Raw genomic sequence first — 17,860 nt, forward strand, 5'->3', positions numbered from 1 at the left:
CCTAAATATTTAGAAAAAAAAAAATCAAAATAAAAAAATAATGTTGATAAATAAGAAATTAGTAAAATTTAATAGTTGTAAAGGTAAAATAGTGATTGTAAAGTAATAATAAATAAAGGGAGTTCTTAATTTTGTAGAGTGAATATTTATTTTAGAGGAGGATGGATAATGTAAGAAAAATTATTTTTTTTTTATATTTCTCAAATATTTACACCCAATTTAAACATGGTTTAAGTAAATCAAAATTAAAATCAAAATATATAGAAAAAAAAAACTCCTAATCACCGAGTTCACCACCGACTCACTCAACAACTCATTTCCCCATTTTTTTTCTCTCTCCTTCTTTTCCATCTCATACACTGTTACAGTTGCAAACAACTGCAGCTTTTTAGCAGCGATTTTCTTCTCTTGCGATTTCAATGGCGGAAGAGAAAGAGTCAACGTCTGTTCCTTTGAGTCAAGTTGATCCTGAAGATCCTGCTAAAGCTCCTCTTAATGCTTCCAATCCTTCTCCTCGCGAGGTTCGGATTTTTTCAATTTAATACTGAGTAATGTTGATTTTCACTACCTTTTACCCCTTTTTTATACGTCATAATGCAATGATTGATGTTAATTGCATTTCGGATTTGTTTTGTGTGCGTTTCTCAAAATTCTGGAGGAAAATCAGTTCATATTGATTTTTGTGATTATTACTACATTTTACCGTCTTTTTGGTGTCATTGTGTAATGATGGATGTTAATTGTATTTCGGATGGATTTCAAGGTTTTTGAAAATTTAGAAGAAAATCAGTTAATAATGAGATTCGGCAGTGGAAATGGCTGTTAACTTTTGTTGTTTGTTGAATTCTATAACTATATTTTATAGTTTTTTTTCTTTTTTTTTCTTTTTTTTTGTATTTTGTAAATTATGTTTAACTGTTCTGAATGTCAAAATGTGCGAGTGCGTTGATGGAGAAGGATGTTAGTTGTTATATTTTAAAATGTTTCTATCAAGAAAGAACTAATTATGTTCAATTTCTCGATCCTGTTAGAGAATGCGAAGGTTTGTTTGTGATATTCTGATTGTGATTATGTGATGCGAATCAATTGTGAGCTGTGAGTCTGGATTCGTGATATTCTGTTCGGCGGATTGGTGACATTGTGAACTATTCAATATTTGCTACCTAAGATTCAGATAAAGAAATAAAGAAATACAAATTATATGATAATGGAATGACTAATGAGGTTCATTGCGTTTGGACGAGTTTATTATTATAATAGTGCCATGTTGTCTTTGACAAAGTAATGTGAATTATGAGGGCTAACAAAATGCACTTACATATTAGAGGAAATCCAAAACCAACAATTGAGCAACAACATGACAACAAGGCCAAAGCCTTAATTCCAAGAAAACTAGCAACCAAAGTTGATCTTGTATATGACAAAGATTATAGCCAAAAATTGAGACATAGCAAAAAATATATACCTGAGGTGTTGCAAAAGAGTTTCGAAAACTTTTTAGGAGATTGAGATGCGTGCTCTTCTCTAATTCCCTGTTCCGTAATAATTGGGTATATAGAAATAGAAGACAAGTAAGAAATATCTTTTTTTCGATAAATGTTGAATCAAATTAGTTGATTGATAAAAGCTCAACTTGTTTGTTATAGGAGGTCCTAGGGTTATTAGGAGGTGTGTATATATACTTGTAATACTAAAAGGACTTTCTGTCGGTTTAGAATAAGAGCTAAATTACGTGCATGATGTTTTACCATTCAAATCCTAAAAGAAGCAATAGGAAGGAATATAGTGATCGTAACACCAGTTTACTTCTGTCTCTGAGCTGCGGACTACTCCTGTGGGCTGAATAAAGTAGAGAGATGTGTAATGATGATGTTATGCTCTAGATAATATGTTGAACTGTTGACATTTATGTGGTGATGTCAAAAAGGAACAAAGGAACAAATAAAGTTGTTGGAGATGGTCAGGGGGTAGGATGAGCTTGGTGAATTTCTGTAAAATTGATGGAGAGGAGAGATGGCTGCAATTGTTGATTTCAGTCTGCTGCAGTTTGGTCTTTGTTCTCCTTAGACCAATTGTCAGTCAGAGTTTTAGAAATACTGTACTAGACTACTAGTTTGTCCCTTGGGCCATAATGGGCTGTTTGTATTCGAATTGCTGGAGATTGGAATTTCATTCTCCAAGACTAGCACCCCATGCAAAGTTCTATTTTTCCTTCAATTTAACCATTTTATAAAACCTGAATCAATTTATTATTCATTTACATATCTCGCTCATGGGAAAACATTAATTACATGGACCTTTATATACTCTTGTATAGAGTTACAGACTAGGCTTGAGTCGATGTGGCTTCCGTTAGCTCTCATGTTTGCCAGGTGCCATTTTTTTTTTCTCAATTTTCATCTCATAATTGTACGCTTGCATTTTGTGTTACCTGGGCTCGAGAACCTATATTTGACACGGTTACCTGTCTAGTCACATTCGGCTACAATATGTATTTCGTCTAAAATAAATTTCCAAACGTATTACTCATGTCAGAGTGTTGAGGATGCGACACGGGTATTTGAGGTAAATGAAGAGTCCAAGTAACATCATAGCCTACAGAAATTTTATATGCTTTTTGAAACTTGCTTGTCATCCCCTCTGTATTGGTATTCTAAGGTTAGATCCTATTTCGTTTGTGAAGCAGAAGTATTTTCTTCAATTCATTTTGTTTCTTTGAATGCTGGTGGTGCGGCAATACATTCAACTTACAATGTATGGTAAAATCTTACATAAAATGTTCTGTATCTTCCCTCTATTTGACGTAATTTTTTATTACAGGCTTGCTGTTATGTCCTTCAGAGTTGGGTATCTAAAAAGTTTATGACTGGATGGTAGTTGCTCTGTCTGTCTTGAAGATTTTAGCTCTTGAATTTGAAGTGTGTTTCTGACATTTACGCTTTGGACTCTAATTGCAGTGTAGTACTTTTCCCTGTTGCTGTCACCTTCTTCATTACTTGGTGGTTTATTCAGTTTGTTGATGGTTTCTTCAGTCCTCTATACGAGAGCCTTGGGATTGACATATTTGGTAATTTTTGGTTTTAATTGCTATCTTGTGTTATGGTGCATCTTTTCGTGACCTTTTTATGGCTGGGGGAGAGAGAAGCTGGGAGAGAAAAAGATACTTGAATTGGGAGATGACTAAAGTTAGAGGAGTTACTTATGTTTCTTATGTAAAATTTTGCTTGAGAGTTGATTACTGAGCTTGAGATAATTAAAAGGTTACCAGCAGTATGTTGGAAAATCATTTGTATAAAGATAACGTTAGAGATACGTGTCACAGGTTCATACGCCTACATTTCAGACACTCAGAAGAGTGGCATCTCTCTTTGTTGCTTCATTTATGTCTATTGAATAAGAAGCAGAATCCACTGCTTTGTGAAGAATAAGAATCATAAATGTGTTAATATGTAATGTGAATAAATAAGTGAGTCAATTTTCCTGAATTTTATGGCTCTGGCCTTTTGTCCAGATTGGGGTTAAATTTATTGCTGTGTTTCCTACAGAGAATAGATCTTAGCTCGGAGCTACGCAAATTTTCACTTTGACAAAAATTGAAACATAATACACTTCTCACTTTTTTCCCCAGAAGGATTATTTGTACTACTTAAATGATCCTTATATTTTGCTTTTTTCTTGTCTGCAGGACTAGGTTTTATCACTTCATTAGTGTTTGTATTTTTTGTTGGGGTTTTTGTGTCCTCATGGATGGGTGCAACAGTTTTCTGGCTTGGGGAATGGCTGATTAAAAGGATGCCTTTTGTCAGGCATATATATTCTGCTTCTAAACAAATTAGCTCAGCTGTTTCTCCAGGTATATCTTGATAGACACTTTTACATTTTTCCTTGTATTAAAATTTTGCGCTTATCCTAATTTCTCTCAATATTCATAACTTACTGGTGTGCTGCTGATAGATATTGATTTAATTGTAACTTTGTTGTTTGTTCCTCAAGTACTGTCACCTGGTGTACTAATAAAAATATGTTAGAACTCAAAAGTAAAACTGTAGTGTTCGACTGCTAATGGCTTTTACATGTACTGTACATAGTCCCTTGGTGAGTTGTGAACTGAATGTTCAGTTTTTTTTTTTTGTTCTTTTTTATGCTGCATTTTGCTGTATAGGTTTGGTTGAGGGTGATATATTTTTTTCATTGATATATGTTTCATTTTCAATGTATTGAATGTTGCTGAAATCTTTTTTAACAGATCAGAATACCACTGCTTTCAAAGAGGTAGCAATTATTCGTCACCCTCGTGTTGGTGAATATGCATTTGGCTTTATCACATCTACAGTCACTCTGCAGGTATGCGAAGCAGACGAAGTCATGCTGTTTTCTTTCCCTTCTCAATTAGTTAAATGTATACAATGCCGGATAAAGTATATTTTTGGTAACGGTGATATCTCACGTTGATTTGTTTTGGTTAATGTAGCCGTCCCCACTTGCTAGGATTAAGGCTTTGATTTTGTTGTTGAAGTCAATTTAGATATTTGATAAATCTAATGATTTTGCACACCAGTGCATTTTTGTCTACATGCATACCAGCATGTGAGGATGTGCATCTTCACAGAGGCAAAAGCGATGTCAATCTGATTGTGTGACTATTATTATTCACACATCTGTTGATTTATGTGTCGGGACTTATTGTTTGTGGATTCACGTCTACACTGAATGCTTGAGCCCTGGTTTGGAGATGCACAATGTGGGTTTAAAAGCTGATTGCTCAGTGTAAAAAAATGTTGTCAAATTTGCACATGCTGGCTGCGCTATCGTGATGGTTTGATTCTTTTGATTTTTACCTTACGTAAATTGTTTGTGCTTTTCTTGCCTAGCTTGTTACTTTTCTGGTTGTACATGATTTTTCTTTTCTTTTTTCTTATGAAGAAGATATCAATGGACCATTTGGTTTTCAGCCATAGAAAGGAAAAGGGTTGTGAAAGGGAAAACCTGATGAAGATATCAATGGCTCATTTAGTTTTCAGCCATGAAAAAGAAATAAAAGTTATGAGCATTAACAATTATCTAATGTGGTGTTTGAGAGGGGAAAAGGAATTTTAATCCCTGAAAACATGTTTTATGTGATTTGGGACATTTAGAGTTTGGGCCGTAGACAGAAATGTCTTTCTTAACGCCGTAGCTTTATGTTCTTCAAGCAACCCCTCTTCAATCCCTCTTCCAACATATTCTCATCCTCTTTATATATTAATTAAATGATTGTACATTTTCATCATCATCTTCTCTGAACTCCAGCACACTAGCTTCAATTTTTTCAATCTTCATAGGCGGCCATCAACACCCTTCAACAAAGCAAAGCAGTGTAAACTAATTATTGAATAATTTTCCATTTAAATCTTAAAAAAAGTCACTGAAATTTTGATATACTAATTTAAACCTTTGACAATAATAACTGTAATTGGATACTAAATATACTATCTAATTTAAGTAGGATCGTACGATCCTACTATCCAACTCTGAACTATTAAAGTAGAATCTCTATTCTGACATCTTTGGTTCTAGGTGCCTGATCTGAACTCTGAACTCTGCAAGTTTCCCAGAGCACGCTGCTTGTCCAAGAGAATTATAGACGTTCTGAAACAAAAAAGTTTTCAAATGTATTTGTTGGATATAAATTGAAGGGAATTGAAGGAAAACTAAGGGAAGAGATTTGGAGGATATAAATTCCATTTTCTGGATACTAATTTGGAAGAGAAAGATATGGAAGGAAGGGTTTTGACAGAATTAAGTCCTTATGTTTTTTGTTCCTTTTCTGTTATCCTTACTTTTCCTCTAAAACATACAAGGTAGACTTTCCTATTATTTTCTCCATTTCCCTCCATTTCCTTTTCCTCCTAAATTGTTACCCCAACGGCCCGTTTGGGTAGTGGTACTAATGGTTGTAATGGGAATGATTTATAATGTAAAATTTCATCAAAAGTTCCATGTCATTCCCATGGTAATGAAACTTTGATCATAAAAAATTTTGTTTACAAATTTCCATCACCACGTAATACCACCTCTCAATGGTAATGCATTGGAATGAAATATATGAAGAAAAATGAGATGATTAAAAGTTGGTCAAGCATGGCCAATAAGATAGCAAGAGATTTTTTAACCAAAATTACACTAGATATCATTCTCATTACTACCATTTAATACCACTACCAAACGGGCCGTAAGTGTAATCCTGCTGGCTACTTCCAGAAGATGGTAGACAGGTAACAGTTCTTCCAGCACTTGTTTAAAGCTCCAACTGATCTAGGCTCAGTTTTTGTTCTGTGGTGGATCAACTTCATGATTTTCAATTTTCTTTGATAATTTTGGTCTGTGTATGCTTAATTGATCCAAAAATAGAAGAGCTAGAGCCTGGATTTCCACTTTCGTTGTGGCTTTGAAGAAAAAAATTGTAATAGAGGTTTTAGATTTTGGGAATATGCTTCAACTCAAACATTAGCTTTTCTTAATATATTTGATTGGTTCTTTTCTCTGCAAATAACCTTTTTTTGAGGAAGAGATTGGTATGGACACTTGGGAGCTAGAACTTACTGTGTCAGGTTTATTTAGGAGATTTTTTGATGCAGATTGTCAACTGACTATTTTTGGATTGTTGTACCTTCTTTCCTTGTTCTGTTGACCTCTATCTATAACTGCTTGTGATCTCTTAAATTTTGTATGTCCTGATTAAATTTTGTAAATTGCAGAGGGATGATGGTGATGAAGAGCTGTGTAGTGTATATGTTCCAACCAACCATCTTTATATTGGAGACATCTTTTTGGTCGATTCCAAGGATGTCATCCGACCAAATCTCTCCATTCGTGAAGGCATTGGTGTGTAATCTACTTTTGACTATTTGCTACGTATTTCCAATTTTTTACTTCTCTATGGTTGAGAACAAGAGACGGAAGAACCCGAGAAAAACCATTATCTTTTTTGATTCGGGGGTATGGTTAGAGAATCTTGTATAAGCAACGGGAAGAAGTTAATTCTTCCTGTAGGTGGGTGGTAGGAATCAACCTTGTCACATCAGTGAAAGAGAAAATCTTCAACAACTAGGCCATATTTTGAAATTTGCAAATAGCAGAGAATTTGTTTTTGCGCTGTGAGATACAAGGGTCGAAAAAGCTACTCACTCGGATACAATTTGTTTTGAGGTAGATAATCTGAAATATAGGGACATAAAAGAAATTAGGTAACTCCGGCAGTCGTTCTTATGTAACAAGCAGCCTCTACTTGTCGATCATTTTTATCGTACACCATTTTAATTTTTTATTCATTCACGTTTTTCCTTCTTCCAGAGATAATTGTTTCTGGGGGCATGACGATGCCACAACTCATAACACCTGTGGAAAGAATAGTTCGTCAAAGTGACAGAATCCCGTTGAATCGAATGTCTTCAGCATAACATCAGGTAACAAGAATGTTTATTTTACAACTCATGCAGCTCAAACATAGAGCTGGTTTGCAGATAATATTAGAAGATATAATGTTACGTGACTGCGAACCCATGAGTAAATTCATTGTGGACATTTCGAGATTCTTTGCGGGTTTTCTATCCTTGTGTGGTGTGTATACTGTTTGTATTAACCTCTGTAACCGTAGTGTATAGAAAATATGTAATAGCTAGTGATTTTGTTCAAGCACCCCTCCTTTTCCTTATCCTCCAACATTATATTCTTATAACAGTGAGTTATAATTTATTGCACGCTATCTTTTATGCTAAAACTGTGAATAATTTGAATGGCTTTTAGTACCTCGATAGAATATCTTTTGAAGTTTTTCCCTCTTACGTTTGTCTTTTGAAGTTTTTCTATATTTCTTTTTCTTAAAACTGTACTCTTATAAATAAATTCTTGTGTTAGAAGGTCTTACCGTGAGACATGCCTCATACGTGAGTTAAATAGGCCAATAATAGAAACTTCAGCTAGTCTTTTGAGAGACCGTCTCTTTGGGAGATGTATCTCAAGCTCAGCTCATTAAAGATTAATCTTACTTACCATATTATTAATGCCTACTTACATTATCCTTAATGCTTACTTATCGTATTCTTAATGTCTACTTTTAATATTTTAAATGTTTACATCATTCTTAATGCCTACTTACAATATTTTAAAAAATATATATTAAGACGGTCTAATTAGGAATAGTCTCTCAAAGAGATCGTTCCTCACAAGAATTTGTGTAGAAATTTTTAGTTTATAGGCTTCTTGTTTTATGGTCGTCTTATCATGACCGTGAGATGACTTCAATTGGACTAGCCCAAGCTATTTAAAAAAAGCAATTATTTTTATTCTTTTAGAAAAAAAACGAATTCTGGAAAATTCAGTTTTCATTTCTCTTGATGTTTTTACTAATGGACCGTTTGTATGGGTCCGTTTCACTGTGAGACGGTCATATACAAGATCAGCTGTTTTTTTTAAGAAGAATAAATTTTGATAGTTGATTTGTTCTGTTGGTAGTGTTATTTTTGTTGGTTTATAATGTAGCTGGATAAGTCAATTGTAGGAAATATTTGGCAAAATTATACTCCATATTGGCTGCTTATTGAATAGGAGGGCTAAGTGTGGCAATCTTTTCAGGTATCAATTAGGACTTGAATCGTAGTCTTTTAAATTAGTTCAAGAGCACCACCGAATTTACTCTTACATGTGCGAGGACTGAATATCTGAACAATTCAATATTTTACTTAGCGCAAAATAGTAGATTTGTATATTTTTCTTCTCTACCTCATCATTTCTCTGCCCCTCCATATAGAGGAGAAACTAGGGTATGAAATAAAAGAAGCTAACTATAGCCTAATCCACTAGTAGTTTTATTTGTCCAATTCATTGTATATATGTATGTGACATGTCCACTTAGAAATTGAGTTCTTTAGTCATTGTTCAATCGCCCAATTATTATGTTTATCGTCTAGTATATATAAATACTAATTATCAAAGTATTGCAATTATCATCTCCATAATATATTTCTAATTTTATATATATATATATATATATATATATATATATATATATATATATATATATATTCTTCATCTGTTTCTTTTTGATGATTGAACTTTAATTTATGTTTTTAATTTAAGTAAAGACATCAAAAAGAAACAGGAATCAGTATCAAAAGCTATATGTAAAATGTAGGACAATGGCATTATTTAACAGCAATTTTAGATTTGAGTTTGAGTTTTATCTTGTCATTATTGGTGTTGCTTAATTTCGCTATGTAAATTCGTAATTTATCCAAAATATAGCAAACGTAGCACAATACGAACTATGATTTGAAATTTTCAATTCGAGTTTTAGAAGATTATTAGTGAGTTATATATTGCATTAGCTCTCAAAATGATTGTGCTCATATAACAAAGCTGAATGACTATTTGAGGACAAAGCTAATGAATTTACTCTTGCTTCAAATTCTTGATTATTACACCAAACTAGACTAAAATTAGTAAACTATAAAAATGGCACATACATGTAAGAGTCTCCAACTTAAAATGAAAGCTAATTAAATTTATTCTCCTGCATAAACAAACATCTCATAAATCTCTCAAGTCTTCAATTGTTCACATATGGTGGAAAATCAATGAAGGGAGAGATATAAATGGAGAATTACTACTCTTTTATGATTAAATCTTGTATATGTTTGATCTTAGGCCAATCTTCCTCTCTTTAAGCTCCCTAGAGCAGTTAAATAGCCAAAGCCTTCTTAAATTGGATAGGTTTGGAACGTCATTAGGTATGACCTTAAAATCTCCACATTGGTAATCTGTACATGCCCTAGGGAAGAAAATCCTCTAAACTCTCTACTCATCGAAATCACAAACTCCATATCATCAATACGCAAACTTTCCAATTTAGGAAAGGCGAGTTTGGGTGCAAGGAGAAAATTATGGACAATTGTGTCGTCTGAATTAGTTTGATCACATTCTTGTACCTTGTATCATGTTTTCAACTCGGGCATTATTACTTGGAAAGTAAGTTCCACGAGAGACGGGAATAAGGGAGCGTTACAAGTTGTGCTTTCGGGGTAATCTTTCTCTATGTATTTCAATTTTGGTAACTCATAACAACGCAACCATCCTTCCGAATGACCCTAGGCTTGTGCAACCTTCAATATTGTCTAACTTGATTCCAATTAGATTCGCGAAATAGTAGACACTATCTTTCATCCATCTGGGTAATCTTTCATCCTTCTATGACAAGATATTTCAAATTAGTATTGGGCTGCAATCCATGAATCACTATTTCATTACCTTTTGTGCTGCCTTCTTTGAAATTTAAACTTAAGCTTACTAGATTTCCTTCACTCTTCTTCAATGCTTGTTCTTCAATGGCTTTGAAATGATCTCTACAACTTGCATCTCTGATTATTGTTATTGTTATTCCTTCTGTTAGGCGATTGACGATCCAACAATCACCCTCTCTTGGAAACCTCTTAGAGAATTCGAGTCGGAAATAACGTTTGAAGATCTGTCAAGCTTGCCACTCCCTTGGGCATAGGAGCAGGGCAACATATGTTAGAAATATGAGGTACCTTCACTAACTTCCATATGCCCTTGGGGAACTCATGAAGATCCTCACAATATGATACGTTTAGTGACAACAATTCCACCAGGCATGTGATTGAATTTCGTAGACGGGTTATGGGATCATGCGATAAGTCAAGATAACGTAAGGTAATGAGCTCACCCAAAGAGCTTGGCACATTCTGTATCCCCATAAAAGACAATCTTATTGCTCTTAACTTAAGAAATCTTTTGAATATTTTATCATAGACATATGAATTTAACCTGTTTATAGATCGTTTCAAATCGATGAACACTAACAAAGATTGGAATTGTTCCAATTGTAAAACTAAGGAAAGCCCTTCTTTACCTTTTGTCAGTTATAGCTTTGTAATAAGTGATAAATGTCGAACTCTTTCATCAATTTCGAATGTGTTGTTTGCGATCATCTTATACTTGAAATCAGCAATAGAGAGCACAAGTTCATGCATTTCCAAATAGTATTAATGGTGAAACAAACCAATTAAACCAACGAGACAATAATTTAAAATAGTTGTCAAACACCCTTAAAAATTCAATGAGAAGGCGATGTTAGCACACATGAATTGTCATTCATCGATATGATCAAGATTTTAAGTGTCAACAAGAGCAAGAGCATCCTCTTTCTTTTGTCCAAGTCTGAAAAATATACTCGTAAAAATATACAAAACAATAATAATTATTAATATATATTATTGATCCAAAGTCAACGGCGAACAATTGAGATAACTTGAGATCCACGCTTAGATATATTAAAGCAATTTGGCCTTTCAAAACTCGTAAAAAGAATAGAAATTTAACATAGACATCCTTAAACATTACTTCAGTTTACCAATTAATTCAACAAAGCAGAAGCACATGATTTCAACATATTTTTGGAACTTTTTTGGTCTAAGATTAGATTCCCCCATTGCTTCTTAATTAGTGTAACCCATTTTATTGTTGTAGATCATGAAATTTTTTCTTCAAATTTGCACCTCAATTTTTTCATTTTTTTTAATTTTTTGTTTGGGAGAAACTAGAAGATAAAACTTAATTGTTCCCTTTGATTTGCATCAGAGAAATTGAGATACTTTTAAGAAAATCATAATAAATAAAAAGAGAAAATGAATTGTGTAGATGAAATTAAAAGAGAGTTATAATGCATGGATGAGATTAAAAGGAAATGGTGAAACATTGTCCAAAAATACGCATGATGCAAATTAAGTGAGACAAACCAAAATAGAATCAATTAAATAAGGGCCCTTTTATGTTTCGCCTAGGGCCCAAAGATGATCTACACTGTATCTAGAATTATAATCTAAATGGCTCTCATGTGAAGGACGTTTTAAAATAAGAAACTTATCATGAAGTATCAACCATCAGCTTAAACTAAATAGCGTTTCTAAATGTTACGAACAGGCTCATTAATTAAAACATGATAGTGTATTTTTGCTTCGTGGGTGGGAACTGGGAAGGTGCGTGGAGCAGGCGAGTAGGAAGCGCCGAACAATGCGGTTCAAATACTGAAAGTCAGATCAAATTACTACGTCCTTTGATTCACACGGGCATTAATGAGGAAGCACCTTCCTAGTTCCCGCAGTATCAGCATCAATGGGCGATGAGAACCCATGTGACTACCATTACCCATTCATCGATCAACTCCTCATGATCTAATAGTACTATATATTCACCTCATCTACTTTTGTTTCACATTTATTATGTGTTAAGTCTTACTATTTTCCCTTACGCCCTGCATACACTGTGATCGAGTAACTACTTGGTGAAGATCAGATGACTAACCGGTGTTTGCTGCTGTTGTTTGCACTTATCTCCACCTTGGCAGCCACCACGACTGCCAAGAAGTTAGCCGTCCCCTATGAACTCTCCGGCAATGTGTACTGTGATACTTGCCGCTTTGGCTTCGAGACTAACATCACTACCTACATCTCAGGTACACCATTTAATATCTTATCCTTGTCCTATATTCGTTTTTTCAACTTTAAGCTAACCTATTTTTTAATGAGCAGTTTATTAGAGTATAGTCCCTCCAATTCAGTGTTAATGCACTAATTTAATTCATAATATCTCTAATTGTGTATAATTAAATATTATAAAAAGTTGATATTATTAACCTTTATATTGAGACGAATCAAATAAGATTCGACTTAACCGTAATTGAACTTATAAATTAAGAATTAAATATATATTAAAAGTAAAATGTAAATAATATGCAAAAAGCAAATGAGACATTAACTCTGAATTGGAGGGAGAATAAATATTTTAGAGTCTAAACCATCATTTTAAGTTTTTAATTGAATTGGTTCTTTGATATGGTATCAGAGCCAACTTGACGGATGGTTACAAGTTCGAATCTCAACCATCCCTCAATAAATGTAGAATATTCAGCGTCAGGTGTGAAAAGGACTTATGTTGTATCTGCACTTCTAGCCCAAAAGGCTCTCGTGTGAGGGAGCTTATTAGAGTATATATATATAACATATTTTGTAGTGTCAACCATCAACTTATGTTTTTAGTTGGTTTGGTTCATTGACATGGTATCAGAGCCAACGTGACGAAAGGTCACAGGTTCGAATCTCGACTACCCTTCATTCAATATAGAATATTTAGAGTATATAATATATTCAAGATTCTCAACCATCAATTTAAGCTTTTGTTTGAATTAGTTCCTTGACAACTGCTATAGCTAATGTTGATGCAAAATAAACATTACAGGAGCGGTTGTAGAATTACAATGCAATGACAAATCAGATTCAAGATTAGTGTTCAGTAACAGAACCACAACAGATGAAAATGGAAAGTTCACCTTCCATGTCAGCGAAGATCATGGTGACCAATACTGTGACGTAGTCTTAATCTCCAGTCCATGGCCTCACTGTAAGGTCATTGATCATGTCCGAAGACGGTCTCGAGTCATCGTCACTGATCTCAATGGAATCACTTCCTACCTTCGCCATGCCAACAACTTGGGTGTCTTCCAAGACTACACTTTCCCTGAATGTTCAGCACTTTATAAATTGTACTTCCAATCTGATGACATATAAGGGAATTGCACTGCAACTTATAATTAAATTTGCTACTATTTTTTACTCTTAGTTCGTTTTATTTATTTTTCTAATGAATAAATACAAGTATATTCTTATTTTATTTCTTTGGAAAAGAAAAAATTCCCAAGGGTGAACCAATTTTCTCATTGGTTTGATCCTAGATTGGCATATTTATATATTAGTTTGTAGTCTATACTCTGTACTGCTAGAAACTCATTTATATCTACTTAATTTAATTATATTGTCATTAATTTGTGTCCCTATTGTTCGTGTTATTGCAATTACTAGCTACTTCTAAGCCATTGTTTCATTATACTCCCTTCTATACAGCTTATGTGTCTTATTTTCTTTTATGGTCAAGTCACCTTAATTGTCTCATTTCTATTTTTGGTATGGGTTTTTGACTTTCATACCCTTAGTAACTTTATTCTATTTTCAATTATAACCTCCATTACCCATACTAATTTCCTTCCTTACATTAAAAAACTCATAATACCACTCTCTTTCCTACTCTTAGGGTCTCACTTTTGACTCTCCTTAAAATCCGTAAAAAGTCAAATAAGACTCCTAAGGTGAATAGGAGGGAGTATAATAATAATTGTAAAATCCGTAAAAGTTTGATAAGCAACACCATTAGATGAATGTTGATTTTCATAACCAGTTCATTTAGTTAGGATAGGATTTGAATTAGGGATTGGTAGGGGTGTAAATTCGATTTTTGCTTTGGTTTTGATACAAAATTAGTTCAAATTAAACTAAAATTGGTTTTTTACTTTTCAAAATAAATCCAAATTGAATTTTTCAGAAGCCAAATATTACATTACAAAAATCCAATTCAAATTGAAAAATCTAATTTTAAAATCTGAACATGTAAAACTAAAAATCGAAATCAATGGAACAAAATTACAACAAATTCAAAATATCACAACCTTCTCGAAAAAGAATGAAAAAAGCTTTATTCCAACAACCTTCTCAAGATGCACACTACACATTTTTGGTGTAACTTAAATAATAATGTAATATTAGTGTATGCGTATGTATTTTGCCACCCGATTTGGGTCAAATACACAAGAGAATAGAGAAATTGTAGATGTGACATCATGGGATACAATAACCTTGAGGGTATTTATCACTATAAATATCTCAAGACTCTCAAAAGTCAAGTTCACACTAATAACACAATCACACGCGGATTCAGATCTGGGTCTTGCAAAACTGGACCCGCGGATCCGGGTCCACCTGGACCCGATTCAGATCCGACCCGTTGCCATCCCTAACCCTAACCATATACATTCTCTATTTGTTACATAAAAGGCAATCAATAATGCATGATTTAATGATGTAGCAGTCGAGGTCTATTTTTAGATCTTCAAGATATTATGATACCTCCATATGTGAATACATATCCATTTTGTAATTTGGCTTTATGTGTGTAATACACTAGTGGAAAAAAATGTATTTGCTGCTCAATATTTGCTGCGGTTTTTGTGTATTAGCAGCAAAAAATAGAAAAACGTATTGGAAAAAAAAAAAATACTCTAATTGCTGCGGTTTTCCTAAGGACCGCAGCAAATACCCTAGCATCATGCATTTATTGCTGCGGTTTATGCACAACCGCAGCAAATACCCTAGCAAAATTGGATTAATTGCTCCGGTTTTCTAATGAACCGCAGCAAATGACCTTTGCACAAATAAAACCCGCCATTTCTTTTTATTTCTCATATCTTCTCAAATACGTTATACAGTTGTTCTTCATTGAAAAAACGCTTCATCTTCATTTGCAATTCGTTCCTCTTCAACATCTTCACAAACGCTTCAAAAACGCTTCATTGTGTTCGTTTCTTGTGTTCATCTTCATTTTCACAAACGCTCTTTTATTCATTTGCTGTTATTCATCTTCATTTGTACGTGTTCGTGTTGTTGTTCATCTTCTTCATCTTCACAAACTTGTTGCTGTTCATCTTCACAAACTTGTTGCTGTTCGTGTTGCTTCTTTTCATCTACTGTACATCATCAAACTTGTGTTTTGAAGGTAAATCCTTGTTGCTTCTTGTTGCTGTTTTTATTTTTAATTTTATTTTGAACTTTTGCTGTTCTTGTTGCTGTTTTTATTTTTATTTTTATTTCATCATCAAACTTCGAATTTTCATAAACGAATTTTGTTGCTGTTCTTGTTGCTGTTCATCGAATATATGTTTCTGTTCATCTTCTTGTTGTTGCTGTTCTTGTAAAAAATCTTGTGGTCATTTGAGAAGATGAAGTTGTTTTTGTTGTTGATGTTGCTGTTCATAAACCATGTTTCTGTTCATCTTCAACTTAAAATCTTGTTACGTTGTTGTTCTTGGTTCTTATTCTTATTGTAAAAAATCGAATATAATCTTGTTGTTCTTGTTGTTGTAAACTCAATCAAACAATATATCAATAAAGCAATATCAAATAAAAAGGGCAGTTTCGTCATGAAGAAGATGAAAGACTTCGAATAGGATTTGTGTACGTAGGTTAGATCAGTCATGAAGAATAATGCAAGAAAAAAAAAACTCTTTAGTTTAAGAATATTAATTATTAATTTTGGTCTTTGTTTTCGTTGTATTTATTATATTTATTTTACTAATTTGCATTATTCAAGTTTTTCATATATACGTTTTACATTATTTGAATATATATGTGTGTGTATGTATATATATATATATATATAAATATATATATATATATATATATATATATATATATATATATATATATATATATATGTATATATATATATATATACATATATATATATATATACATATATATATATATATACATATATATATATATATATATATATATATATACATATATATATATATATATATATATATATATATATATATATATATATATATATATATATACATATATACATATATATATATATATATATATATATATATATATATATATATATATATATATATATATATATATATATATATATATATATATATATATATATATATATATATATATATATATATATATATATATATATATATATATATATATACATACATATATATATATATATATATATATATATACATACATATATATATATATATATATATATATATATATATATATATATATATATATATATATATATACATATATACATATATATATATATATATATATATATATATATATATATATATATATATATATATATATATATACATATATATATATATATACATATATATATATATATATATATATATATATATATATATATATATGTTTTACACAAGTTTTGGTCTCTGTTTTACATATATATGTTTTACATTATTCAAGTTTGTTAAATATTTGTGATATTTGTTAAAAATATGGTTTGTTGTTAATTGTTATACTTATTAGAATTAGAAATAAGTATATATGTTTAAAATTTGTGTATTAATTTTGTTTTGAATCAATTAATCACACTAATTAGGATGACAAACGATCGTTCTTGGATGTATGGAAGCATTGAATCGTCGGAATTTATTGATGGCGTATTAGAATTTTGTAGTATTGCGGTTGAACATCAAGTTAGGACGGGGGGAGTTGGTTTTTATTGCCCATGTGTCAGTTGTGGCAATGTATCAAAGGTAGATAGTGTTGATATCCTTAGGGAGCACATACTTCGACGTGGGTTTAGGCCTCAATATCATGTTTGGGTTTGGCATGGTGAGGAGGGAGTTTACAAAGAGAAAAGTGTTGTTGAGGACGTCAATAATGTGGCCGATGTCAATGAGGATGTAGTAGATCATGTTGATGGGTATGAGACAGATGAAGAGAATGTCGATGAGGATGTGGATCGTGTTGATGAGATGATGGAGGGAGTCGAGGATGAGTTAGGAAAACGTCCTCGTGTTTTTGACTTGTTGACAGAGGCTTCTCAAAAGCCTTTGTACCCTGGATGTACAAAGTTCACCAAACTAACAGCAGTGTTGACAATTTTCAACATTAAGTCAAAGTTCAATTGGAGTGACGCTAGTTTCACAATGTTATTAGAAGCGTTAGGTGAGTTGCTTCCTGAGGGAAATGAACTTCCAAAGTCGACATATTATGACAAAAAGCTCATGTGTCCTTTCGGCTTAGAGTACCAGAAGATTCATGCGTGTCCGAATGATTGTGTGTTGTATCGGAATGAAAACGAGAACTTAGAAGAGTGTCCTAGGTGTGGGTTATCGCGCTACAAGCGTAAAGGGGCT

General features: G+C 32.6%; 2 protein-coding genes across 2 annotated transcripts; both read left to right on the forward strand.

The window, feature by feature from the left end:
- Positions 1–278: 278 nt before the first annotated feature.
- LOC130820169 (protein LIKE COV 2-like) lies at positions 279–7,820 on the forward strand. Its single transcript, XM_057685435.1, has 7 exons — positions 279–521; positions 2,821–2,873; positions 2,958–3,067; positions 3,686–3,853; positions 4,247–4,344; positions 6,738–6,864; positions 7,333–7,820. The coding sequence occupies exons 1-7, from the start codon at positions 420–422 to the stop codon at positions 7,437–7,439; spliced, it is 765 nt and encodes a 254-aa protein (XP_057541418.1). The 5' UTR covers positions 279–419; the 3' UTR covers positions 7,440–7,820.
- Positions 7,821–11,907: 4,087 nt separating this feature from the next.
- On the forward strand, positions 11,908–13,873 carry LOC130820170 (pollen-specific protein C13-like). Its single transcript, XM_057685436.1, has 2 exons — positions 11,908–12,508; positions 13,291–13,873. Exons 1-2 carry the CDS (start codon positions 12,349–12,351, stop codon positions 13,617–13,619), a joined length of 489 nt encoding a protein of 162 aa, XP_057541419.1. The 5' UTR covers positions 11,908–12,348; the 3' UTR covers positions 13,620–13,873.
- The last annotated feature ends 3,987 nt before the right edge of the window (positions 13,874–17,860 follow it).

The sequence above is a fragment of the Amaranthus tricolor genome, chromosome 8 (assembly GCF_026212465.1).
Source record: "Amaranthus tricolor cultivar Red isolate AtriRed21 chromosome 8, ASM2621246v1, whole genome shotgun sequence".
Taxonomy (NCBI): domain Eukaryota; kingdom Viridiplantae; phylum Streptophyta; class Magnoliopsida; order Caryophyllales; family Amaranthaceae; genus Amaranthus; species Amaranthus tricolor.